Here is a 13,209-nt window from a genome sequence, read left to right on the forward strand (position 1 = left end):
TTTTCTGTGTGTTTTCCCCGATTGCGGACTGTTTAATGCTCCATTTTACCACCTACTCTGTCATATACTAAATGTGGCCAGGAGGGAAGATCACTGGGGTTGCTGTGTCGGGCCCATGGACTGGGAATGGTGACATGCTCCTCCCTCTGCTCAATGTAGCTTTGAGATGAGGACCAGTCTGAACCTTTGGTCACTGCTGACATCACCCATATAGTGATGCAAATGTGTATCAGAATATAAAAGGACTGCTATGTGGAGTGCACTTTTCTCTTTTCTCTCTTCCTTCCTGTAGGCTCTCATAGCAATATTCTTCATCGATCAGTGGCACCTGTATTTCAGTTGTATGGGAGTTAGGTCTCAATTGTGGGGTACATGTGACTTTAGCCTTCAAATTACTGACTGAATGTTGAAAGTTGGTTACCAGGTTTCTTAAGCTCATTAGCGGCAAACTCTTGACATTAATAGGTGCTTCTAAATAGACCTTCTAAAGTCTAACAGTGTGGGGAAGCTTGATCTTCTCTAATTACTGTACAAGATGCATGTAGTCGTAATTAGAAGCACAAGGCCATATAATTAGCCAATAACAATTAAACTAGAGCACACTTTACCGTTCTAAATGCCTGGGTAGAAATAAAAAAAGAGGTCAAATTACTTTTGTTGAAAGAACCTTGATGATCAGTAAACATTGGACCTTGAAAGGATTAATGTTGTAATAAACAATTCAAAATTCCTATGTTTAATTTAAATTGTTCACGGCCAGTTGCCTGAAAAATACAATTCAAAAGTGATGCGGTTGCAATAGTGGACCTTGTTAGAACCGGCATTCAATACTCCTTTCTGTGTAGAATGGCTTATAAGATTTGTAGCATTACTACACCTTGTATTCACAAAGCCAGTGAAGTTAACTGTGCAAATGCAAAGTACTAACGTTCAATGCAGAGATGTCCATTGCAGACTATAGGTGCCATTGCATCTCTCAGTGCAAACAGTGTGAATCTTTGCAAGCTCCGAGGGACATAGGGGCTCAAAACACACTCCTCCCAACCAGTGACTCACAAGGGCATTTACAAATGCTTTGTGACTGCTCATGTTATTCCAAGCAAAGAATGATTACCAACTAAAAAATAAAAAAGGAATTTGACAAATGGAAGCTGTGAATCTCAGGCTGCTTCCACAGTGCATGCTTGTGCAGCTGGCATCAGTGGGAGCATAACACAGTCTCATGGACTGCTGCATTGTCCCTCAATGCCCATTTGACAATGTTCCACTGTTTACATATATGTGACCCCTTTCACCTGATGGGTCAACAGCCACAACGCATGCACATTGCATTAGAAAATGCTGTGATGGACGTCTTTCTTTGACTTCAGACCTACCTACCTGCATTTGCCACTGAATGCATAAAATAGTTCATCTGATTTCTGCCATGTTAAGTGGAGTGGGGCGGGAGATGTGTACTTCATTACACACAGCCACATTGCAAAGTAATGATGTAGTGAATCCCCTGCTGCACAATGGGTGAGTGTAGGGCTTGGCCCTTTTTGCAGGGTCATCCCTGAACTTTTTGTCTTCCTCCTATATTAATTCTAACCTGTTGTTGTCTGTTTTATGACTCTGGGCACTTAACCACTGCTGATCAGTGCTAAAATGCATATGCTCTCCCTATGGTAAATTGATATATGGATTAGTGATTGCATGATTGGCTGGTTTGGTTTACTTGTCAGACCCTAGTACAGTGCACTGAGTGTGCCCAGGGCTTGTAAATCAAATGCTGCTGGTGGGCTTACAGCAGTGGTTGTGCCACCCACAGAAGCAGCCTTTAAAAGTGTGTCTAAGGCTTGCCATTGCAGAGCCTGTGTGCAGTCTGGTACTGTCATGCTGACTGGACAAGTGCACCCACTTGCCAGTCCCTAAACCTTCCCTTTTCTTCATATCAGACACCCCTATGGTAGGCACAAATACAGGGTGCATTGTAAGTATATGGTAGGACATGCCCTGGTGTGTGTGGCATGTCCTAATAGTGAATTACAGCCATTTTCATTTTTCACTATTGCAAGGCTACCTGTTCCCGATAGGCCAGAATGGGCAGTTTGATTATTACATCTTATAATCCTAAGTGACCCAGGGAACATGGTAGAAATTCGAGTTTAGTATGCCTGAACTCAGAATGATAAAATACATATTTTAGTGAAGTTGGTTTTAACATTCTGTGTTTGAAAATACCACTTTTAGAAAGTAGGTATTTTCTTGTCTAACCATCCAAACCTGCCTCTGCTAGGCTGTGTATTCCTTGTATGGAATTTGAGTGACAGGGGCTGGGGAATTCCAGGGGGCTGGGGAATTCCCGGAGACAGGATGAGTCAGTACAGGGCTGACTAGAGAGATCTCCATGTAGATGGGTGGGAGGAGTTGCACCTGGGATCTGATTAGGGCTGTGCTTTTTCTCCACAATGCTGAATCCACCTCCTGTGGTGCATCTGATGTCTCTGCCCTGTGAAAGGAAAGAAGGAGTCATGTCAACAAAGTGCTCCAGGACTGACCAGAACTGGTTTGGACTAGGCAAAGGCCTCTCTGCCTTCAGAGAACAAAGAGAAACTGTGTATAAAAAGGGGACCCAGACCCCAGAACTTTAGATCACTTTGGGAAACAAGAAGAAACCTTTGCTGAGGAACGGAACCAGAAGAAACTGAGGGGAGACTATCCCTAAGCTGAAGTGCTGCTTGGGGGATTGGCCTGCAGTGGTTGCCTGACTGCCAAAGAAAGGAGAAAGGACTTTGTGTGCACTTTCATTCAACTTGTGTAAGGATCTCCAAGGGCTTGGAAAAGAGCTTGCCTCCTGCTGAAGTCTCAGGGACAACAGACTTCAACCACCAGCTCCCCACAGTTCTTTGGAAGTGCCTGCTGCTGTTTTGGGCCTTCTGAGGGACTGCGTGTCGCAAGGAGCTGGAAGCGCGACTCATGGAGAAGAAGCGTGTCGCCGTCGCAGCCGCTGCCGTCGCATCACTGAACAAAGGTGTCGCCGCTGTAGCTGTCACATTGCATCGCACCACGAGAAGCGTCCTGCAACACCGAAGAAGCATGTCACCATCGCAGCCGCTGCAGTCGCATCACTGAACAAGGGTTTCGCCGCTGTAGCTGTCGCATTGCACCGCATCACGAGAAGAGTCTTGCAACGAGGAAGAAGCGTGTCACCTTCGCAGCTGCTGCCATCGCATCGTGGATGTCGCAGCTGTAGCTGTCACATTGCACCGCATCAAGAAAAGCGCCTCGCATCCACGGAGAAGTGTGCTGCCGTCAGAGCTGCTGCCGTCGCATCACTGAACAAGGATGTCGCCGCTGCAGCGTGCCACATCAGGAAGATCTTCACGTCTTTGCACCGAACTTTCATCGCATCACCATCGTTGCAACACTTTCGTTGCCCTGCGTGTCGCACCTAAAGGTACATTGACTCAAAGTGTTAAGATCTAAAAGTGAACTAAGCTAAATTCTGCCATTTTTAAAGTAACAGTATGGTCTTGGGTTAAATCTATATAAAGAATACTTATTTTTAATATACAACTGTGTGGTGTCCATCTGTAGTGTTGTCACTGGATTACTGTATGTGTTCACAAATGCTTTACACACTGCCTCTGAGATAAGCCTGTCTGCTGGTGCCAAGCTACCAAGGGGGTGAGCAGGGGTTATTTTAGGAGTGTACCCCCTTACCCTGACTAGACTCAAGGGTCCCTATTTGTCAAAGGTACCTACCTCTGCCAACTAGAGACCCCCAAATCTAACAGTGAGATTGGTGGAATTACGGTCCTTAGTATTGTGGGTAGTCTATGTAAATCAAGGGTGTTGACTGGTATGACGTTTTTAGAGCGTATCCTGACAGTTTTCTGTGCAACTAACTTAATCATACAACTACTGTAACCATTATCTGTTATCAAGTATGTAATGTACATTGGTCCAGATCAAACATTTGGCTGTATTCCAGTTTTACAACCTACTACATAAAGTATACTATCACTCTTCAAGATTTCAACTGCCATAGAAGTATCAGTTGTTGTCCTAGTACCAATGTCGTAAAAAGTAGTTAATTTGCCTTTTCTCAACACAACAGCCTTTCACAATGTATTGCAGTTTATGGAATTGAGATGTCCCCCTTTGAGTAATATCTTGTACGAAAATGTCTTCAGTGTATATATTTGAAATGGCAAATTCAAACAATTCCCCATTGAAAAAATGGCACTGCTTAGACATCTGAGTGGTTGTAAATCCACAAGGACAAGGGATATGTACTGAGCAATCTTATTAAAGAGTTGCTAAAAAATCTAATGGCAGAAGTTCGGGGGGGAAGCGTTTTTCTATTCTTTTTTTTATTACAAAGTTTAGCCCACTAAGGCTCCTAATTTGTAATGCAGCTGTAGCCAAAAATATCATCAAAAGAAAAATCTAATGGTAGACTTGTTGGCTAAGTTTCAAGGACTTTCAAAAACTTTTGACCACTTCTGTGAATCTTGGAGGAGATGCTGATCTTTACCTGCAAGGCTATAGAACACCGGGCCAATTGAGGTTTGCCAGGAATCCCTTCATTCCTTGCTTTAGAAAAGTCATTTTCTTCTGCAATTGGACCAAACTTTAGGGAAGGGGATAAGAGGCATTGAGGTTGTATGTATATGTATCTCAGATAAAAGCATATTAAGAAATTGGATTATTATTTAACTGCCCACCTAAAGGAATAATCACAACTCTTGTAAGTAACTAAATTTACCTAAGCTCAATTCCTGGTATCTTTGGCACACAGCACACAAGTTTAACTTGGGGCAATGTGTAAAGTATTTAAGGAGTACTAAAACAGGAATAAAGTCAAAATGCAAAACAATAGAAATCCCTAACCAAATTAGAAAAAAATAGTGCAGTAATAAACAAAAGGACACCGAAAGGACAAACATCCAATAATGGGAATTGGAGATCAGACGTTTTAAAGTTTTAAGTCAAACTAACGCCAAAAATGCACAAAGTGCCAGTGATTGTTAGTGAACATCGTAGACCGGGACTTAGGTACAATTTGAGGCCAACCGTAATGGAGCGTAGGTTAAACACAACAATCAGGTTTGTCCTGTTCAAAGATGTTACCTTTCTCCTTGGCGAGAGTACTATGCCCTCCAAAATTAGAGATATCCACTGGCCGAGTGGACATCTCTTGTATTTTCTGGTGGTTCCTGTAAATGCATTGGAAATGTGATGGATGGGTCCATGAACATGATGGAGCCATAGATCAAACTTTCAACATTTATTTTATTTTCAAAATCAAAATCCCAAAGCGGGATTTGGTTTTGAAAATAAAACATACAGTGATCCCATCACCATGGGAGTTTTCTCCCATGGTGTGGGGGTCATCTAAAGGTTTTTGCTTTCACATACTGCCATGTTTTGTATAGCAGTACATGGGAGCAAGAACTGGCCCTGTGTTTGCCTACTCTAAATATGGCGGGCAACAATATGACTTAACCTCTGACGGCCCTTACTCTGTCAAGCCATTGTAGGTGTACATAGGCGCAGGAAACAGTGTGGTCTCTGCCGTCTACATACTGAAGTTCTCCCCAACTCTAAATGAGGTGGGCAAAACTTTGAATTGGTGAAGAGGTTACTCCGTTGCCATTACAACAGGGTACCCTCTCTGCCAAAGTCTAAATCAGGCAGTGAGTATTTTAAATCCCAATCTACCACAAGACTAAATTTCTAAAGCCTCCGGTCCCTCAAGGGAAGCATTAACAGACTCACAGGTGGTCAGCCAACTGACTCTTGAAGCCTAATTCTTTGTTCTGGATACAAGTGGGATCAGGTCCAGACCTTCCCTGATCTTCCACCAGTGTGCCTGGTGATGACACATTTATGCCTGGCACAAGCTAATGGGTGGGGTAACTCCTGGTCTTCCTTAACCATTGGGATAAAAGTTCCCAGACCCTGACCTGCCTACTTCATCAGTAGTTCCTCTTTGCCTTGCTGCAAACAGGCCCAAAATCAAATGTGTCAGATCAAATCAAAGATGTCAAAGAGATTCATCCACTCTAACCTTGGGCTCTGAGACTGATGGAGTCAGTGGTGAGTGTACTGTGGTAACCCTAATGACCTCACACACTTAACACTAAAATCCAGTTAGAAACAGGTACTGTACCCACAACAGACCCAGAGTCAGAAGTCTCATAGGAAAAAAGCCGGGTTCTTTAGCAACCAGACAGAGAATACACAAGAGTTGTCTTAACATCCTGTATCTCCCCTTTCACTTGTTTCCCACATGTTACGTGTGGTTCAACAGACCTACAAATTGGGATTTGACCTGTGATATCAAAATGAGACAACTCTTTTACCAAGAATAAGTAAAGATGTTGTTCTGCATCTATTGCAGAATAAGATATGGCTAAAGAGTCGTCTCCTATGAGCACAAAATAAAGCAAGTACATTGTGTTCTAGTATGTGTCCCTGAAACTAACAGTGCAGACTACAGAACAACAATGTGTGTATGACATTTTGCTGTGTTAGTGAAAAATATTTTCAAGCCACTACCTTGAAAAGATGCTATTAAATTAAATTGGAGGCAAAATGACATCCCTATATCACCCCCTCCTGTGGTTGGAAGGATATGACTATAAAACAATCCTGCATATTCTGTTGAGCTTTGAGGAGTCATCCTTGCCCATTCAGGTCAGCCTTTTATGTGCTCGTAGGAGGTATTTCACACCTCATTCACACCTATTGAAGGCCGACCACTGGTAGGCTACTGCTGGAAAGCTAATGTAAATTAGCCTTCAAGAGTTTCAGGCAAGGAAAAGGTAACTTTATAAAAGTCTCTTTTCCTTATTATTTTTTTTAATCCAATATCACCATTGACTTGGCATTTAATAACTTTTTTAAATAGTTGTTCAATTATTTTTCTAACTGGTCTCTTCCCCAAGTTCACAGTATTAGTATTGTAATCTGCACTCTGGTTTTCTACATAGGACAGCTAGGCCTGTCATAGTGAAAATAGCTTTTTGGGCCTTCTCACTGTAGGCACATGGCAGTAAAATGTTTTACATGTTCCACTTTTAAATACCATGCACCCTACATTGAGGCTACAAAGTTTACATAAGGGTGAAAAAATAATATGTAAAACGGAGATGATTACCTGTCAGAAATGGTTATTTTAATAAATGTGCCTATTAGGAAGAAGCCAGTTGTACTATATTTAAAGGTGTTAGCTGGAGTCGCAAGCCCACAAAAATATATTGGCCAGCAAATGGTGAAACATCAGGAGTGGCTTAGCAAAAAGGGAGTGTTCCTACTCATGTGTTGTGATATTTTGCCAGAAATGTAGTGACAAATAAGGCATAAGTAAAATTGTTATTGAAGGATCTTCCATTTAAGTTGTCTTGCAATGTTCGTCATTAAAAGTCATGTTCATCTGTTTTGCTGTTATATGGCATACTCTTTTGTATTAGATCCCCCAGTTACAAACTGCAGCACACTTCACTTCTTCACCCCTCAGTTTCTGCTATTCTATTTTCACCATTTTATTGTGGTTCAATTCTAGTAACCTCTTAAGCCTTCCCCCTGAACAGCACAGTTGCCTACTCCTGCTCTTTATACCATGAACGTTCATCTCCGGCAAACATGCACTGCTCTTACTTTCCCTTTTCCCTACTTTGGCTGCTTTGCATGTGATTGGTGAGTTTTAGATACCCTTTAAGGGATATTGCCCTGCTCAACTGCGGTCCCCTGATTCATGTGCTGTGCATCTCTTGCCTTTAGTGTACCATTCATCTTGACATAGTGTTCTTTTGTTTCCGTATTGATTATTATCCACGACATTTTACAAATGTTGTAAAGATTTGAATCTCTTGACCTTTTTAACTGTGAACAACTCCACCCTACACCTCAGTTACCTAAGTGTTTGCTCCTGTTGGTCTGATCGATCCCTTAGCCTATGATCTGACCTTTCCCCCCACCTATCATTATGCAAGCTGCACTGGAAATGCCTAGTGAGGCATTTGTAAGGTAGTGAGCTAGTTGTGGTTTGGACAGTCCATTATAGAAGGTGTGGTCACATGAACTCTTTGCACTACCTAGGAATGTTTCATCAATGCATACCCAAAGGTTTTACCACTCCAGCCATCTGTAATAGCCGTGTTGGTCCTCTGTGCTCTTTGGACTCTAAGAAATAAATACATTATTATTTACTGGTCTGCTTTAGCTGTCCTAAATTAACTGACAAAGCTATATCTAGTTGCCAAAAGTGAAAATCTGATGTTTGATTGATTCATTCGTCCATTACACCTCACTAAGGGACCAATAAGTATGATTGCTCTTCTGCAGTAACACTGCACACCACAGGTCGATAAAGATTGTTCAGTCAAATGGTGTGACTCGGTTCTCTTCTGATTCTGTCTTTCAGCCTCTGGTCTTTTTGATGGAGTGGCCAGAAGCTACGAGTTTCGCTTGTCTGATCGCAGGTTATTACCAGCTGCTCGTGGATCCCAAAAAGGTGATATTTTATAAAACAGCAAGCCAGCCACTTCCTCCTCAGATAATCAAGGCAGGTATGTTTCACTCTCAGCTTCTCTTCTGAATTGATAAGAGTGGTTCAATTCCCCAACATAAATGTCAATGTGTAGGACTTGGAGGGAGTGAGTGGCCGAACTTTCTGCCTTGATGCACGTGATTCTCTGTTTATATTGTATCATTGTGTTTGTTTACAAAAATCTCCTTCACAATGCACATAGTTGTACATTAACTTCGTGATCGCCCAGTTGCAACTGTATTTATATATTTCTGTAATAGTCTGGCACTCATATTGTGAAAGTTTGCTTCTGGAATAAATGGTGCTGACCTATTTGCATGATTATTGCTGATTTGATAATAAAAAGATAGGGTAAATAGATAGTGATTGACTCCACATAATATTCATATGTTTGCACCAGGGGAAAGGAATGGGCACACTCTAGAAGACGATGAATGGAACGTCTATTGCTTCTAACTCTGTTTGTGTTTTTAACAACGAAAAGCGGTTCAAGAATAATGTTTGCTACAAATGGAGCAAACTGATTCTGCACTGATTGCTGTTACATAATCACAAACAAGGAAAACTTCTAAGCCCCGGTCTTTATCCCATCCTTCATATTTGGAACGTCAGTCTGCCTCTTCTTTTGCTCTGATGAGTTATCTTTGACCAGTATTGTTACACTCGTAGAGAGACTGTGCAGCATGGATGTGCTTAACTTGTTTGCACAGGTTCACATCTTCATACAGTACAGCTCAGGGGATCTAATGATCTATGGTGCTGTGTAGTAAACTCTCACACTTCGGGATGTTGAAAACTGATATTTCAGTGAGTGGGCAAAATGTGCATTAAAGTACAATATTGTCAAATTGGTGTTAGATATATTAGGTAAACCTTGCACTACCGCAGAAATCTATGTTGCCTCATTTCAATTTTTTTCTGCATGTATAAAAGGGAACAACAGAGCAAACAGATAAAACTGTAGTCCATACTGGCTAAAGTGTTTTACACCTGTACAAAAACAGAAGACATGCATTGTGAAAACGTTCAAGACATGGGTGATAAATGTTTTGTACGTCATTTTATTTTGTATGGGAGAGTTATGAGAAATACATTTCTCATTCAAGCGATAAATAGCCTATGTTAAAATAGGAAGCCCACTGATTTTGGAAACTGTGCAAAAAAGAATAAACAAACTGAATACACAAAAATTGTAGTCCCATCTTTCATATTTAAACTTGTAAAAACATATACAAATCTATGACCTGTTAGGTAAAAATAGTAAAAAGATGCAGAATCACTTTAATTTGTTGCAAATGCAGATCGCACCTTTGCCTATTTGTCGAGCAGAGTGTAGTATGGTTTTGTCGAACTAAAAAATGTGTAGATAACATGGCTTGCGACCCTGGAGGAAACCTGTCACATGCCATAAAACACCCGAGTATACGGTATGAAATCTTTTTATAAGACACCCGAGTTCAAATTGGCTGAATTGAGTTTTCACATTGTAAAAGAGTATTATGAGATTAGATTTATATTTGATACCATTTTTTCCCTTAAAAGATTTGAAATGCTGTGTATCCACATTAGAGTAAAGACCTTGGTAAGTTTGTTCCCCGACATAAAACATGTCCTTGAGTATCCTCTCTCACTTCTCCTCTGTTAGAGGACAGAGAGAAATACTTCAAACCCCCTTTTGAAGCCAAATAGCCGGCAATCTTTGTTATCTATCTTTCTGCATTGTTCCTCGTAGACATCTGCTTTGCTTGAATGGTATATAGAGAGAGTTGGAGGCGGTCCTGTTTTTTTGCCATTGCATTTTAACAGGAAATTATGTTGAGAATTGTATTGCAAAAAAATAAAAAACATGAGAAGTGGAAGGTCGTGACTGTGATCATGTATTTATGGTCACAGATAATAAGCCAATTTGTTTTGTCTCTCAGATAGGAGACATAGGAACTCTGTTTGGCACAGAGTAAGACAAAGAGCCTGATGCTCAAGGACACTTACATAAAGCTACTGTATCCGGCCAGTACATTGCGATTCATGATGAACATTATGATCACAATGAAGAAACCGAGAGTCACAACGCAAGGCGCAGCCATGGAGAATTCCTCCTCTGTGACTGTTTTTGCAGTTGTAAAGGAGTGAATGGGTAGTTCCTCCCGATGGCTGGCCTTAACCATTCCTAAAGTATACACTGTCAGATTTTGACAGCTAGTAGTGTGTGTGCAAGCTGAAAATGTGGGCGGGGCAATCAATGATTTTGTTGACTACTGTATCAACTCCCTGAGGTCAGATGCAAATTCACTTCTGTTTATGGAATTCGGAACACTTTCACCTATGATTAAAATGAAGCTACTTCTTGAGTATGGATTTTGGGATAATGTCCAGTCTAGGTCTCCATCCCAGCAATCACAATTTTTCAAAAGGAATAGCAATGACATCTTTGCCTCTTTAATAGTCAGCAGGTGAATAGGTTGTGACTTTTTCAGAAAGAGCTCTTTGTAGAGCAATGGCTTTGCATATCGCTCACACCCATGAGCGAGTTAGGTTTTCCACTATCTCTGTCACCCACTTCATCAGTCTGTCCCCATAGTTCCGTTGTCCCTTTCTTGCTTACATTGGTACTGAATCTGAAGAGCACCAACAAGGGGCATTTCCCACTTACGGGATAGTTTACTGGATTGGATGGGATACCCTAAAGTGTCACCACTTTGTTCTCTTTTACCTTGTGGTAATTGTTTTGGAAGGTCGGAACACTGTTTGAGGTGATACCCACCATAAGCTGCTGTCCATCCATAGTGTTCCTTCCACTTTTAAATCCTTGGGATGTTTGCCTTTTTTATTTTCACTATTTAAATGCTTGATGTTCGTATCATCAGTGGGGGTTTGGCCGTCCATTTGTTTCAATTGCTAGGACACCCGACCTAAGGGCACATGAAATAACCACCATCAACAAACAGAATGGCCTATTTCTTAGAGCAAATCTAGTGACAATCTCTGGGTGGTCATATGGTTAGGATCGCTGCTTATAGTCTGACCACCTTCAGGTGTTCATATGGCTAGGATCTCTGCATGTAGTCTGACCAGCTCCAGGTGTTCATATGGTTAGGATCTCAGCATGTAGTCTGACCAGCTCCAGGTGTTCATATGGTTAGGATCTCTGCATGTAGTCTGACCAGCTCCAGGTGTTCATATGGTTAGGATCTCTGCACCTAGTCTAAATTTAAACAAACAATGCTGGACTAATTTATCCTCATTCTTGAAGGAAAATGTGCATCCATATAGATTTGGAAGAGAATCCTTTGCGAAACTCTCTTCATTGTCAGCAGCATATTACATCCTCGCCTTCAACTCACATAATGTCTCTCTTTACCTTCCCCTCCACTAAGGTAATGTTGGGAAACTTTGAAAAACAAGCCTCAAGGGTAAGATATTTATTGGGGGTATAAAATGCTCTATTACTCAAGGGAAACCGTCCTCTTTCCGTGTATGGATTGATTGTGCAATGATTAATTATTGATTTAAAGAGATATATTTTTATATTATGTAACAGTTTTATATAGTGCAAACTAGACCAGAGAGTATCAAAGTGCTTAGAAATATTATTAGGGGCCTACTTCAAATAAATAACTAAAGCAGCAGGTAAATCCAAAGTTGCCAGTTGCGGGCATACAAATTAGTGACTATGTACAAAGTGAACACAGCAATAGGACTTAGTTAATAAGGTATTTCTGGATCACTAGGATATTTGAGTCATTTTTGAAAGTCGTGAATGAGGCGTTACTGTGAGTCGCCGGAGAAAAGCATTCCATATTTCGGATGCACTTCACAAGAATGATCTTGGAATGGTATTTTTTTCTTCAACTTGGAGCAGCTAACCCCATTATGAAGCGCTTCTACCTCAACCAGCAAAGAAAGGTGGGAGTTCCAGAGGTCACAGCAGCAGCCCACCCTGACACCAATCTACTGCGCTCCGGATGTCTTTGGAAAAGAAGCCCACCCTCGAGGCCATCCATTACACTCCAGTGCTCTTCTCGTCTTGAAATGAGTCATCCAGTCACCCAGGAGATCCTGTCAGGGGAGGGTAAGTTGCCAGGCAGTTTCAGAAGGCAGCACAACGAAGGCGAAGATGTATATCCCGTCCGCTTAAATATAAATACCATTTTATCTTATGGGATTTATATTTTGGCGAAAGGGATATCCATCACCACTGTGATGGAGTAACCGTCCGCTGAGATCTGAATCAGGCCCAGAGTAAGCAGGCATAATGTGATGAAGTCTTAGACAACATGGAGATATAACAAAATGTCTTATCCCTGGCTTGAGCGTTGGTTATAGAGCACCTGCACTGTCAGCCATCTTGCTGGCAGAGAGTTTCAATGATTAACAGAAATTTTTGTTTTCAGGAATGCATTGATCTTTCTTATCTAGAAGTCAGACTTTGTGGGTGTTTTTCATGCGACATATTTTTCCTGTGTGAGAACAGACCATGTGGGAACAGTGAGGCACAGGGTTCATCTACAAAGGAGATTTTTCTCATCCCCATCTATGTATCTTTGGCATCATCATAGCACAAAAATAAAAGTGTTAACTCTAGTGCAATTAATATAATCATAGGCTAGTATCTTCCAGTGTATTTATAATGTAAAGCAGTAAACAAGTGGCTGTTAGAGGCTATAAAG

The 13,209-nt window shown here is 41.3% G+C and overlaps 1 protein-coding gene across 1 annotated transcript in view; it reads left to right on the forward strand.

Moving 5' to 3' along the window:
• Nucleotides 1-13,209, forward strand: part of FRMPD3 (FERM and PDZ domain containing 3) — a 1,009,771-nt gene that overhangs the window by 875,861 nt on the left and 120,701 nt on the right. Inside the window, exon 13 of the mRNA XM_085607691.1 lies at nt 8,417-8,561. Coding sequence (XP_085463817.1) covers nt 8,417-8,561 — 145 coding nt within the window. The remainder of the gene's footprint in view (nt 1-8,416; nt 8,562-13,209) is intronic.

This window comes from Triturus cristatus, chromosome 5_2, assembly GCF_964204655.1.
Source record: "Triturus cristatus chromosome 5_2, aTriCri1.1, whole genome shotgun sequence".
Taxonomy (NCBI): domain Eukaryota; kingdom Metazoa; phylum Chordata; class Amphibia; order Caudata; family Salamandridae; genus Triturus; species Triturus cristatus.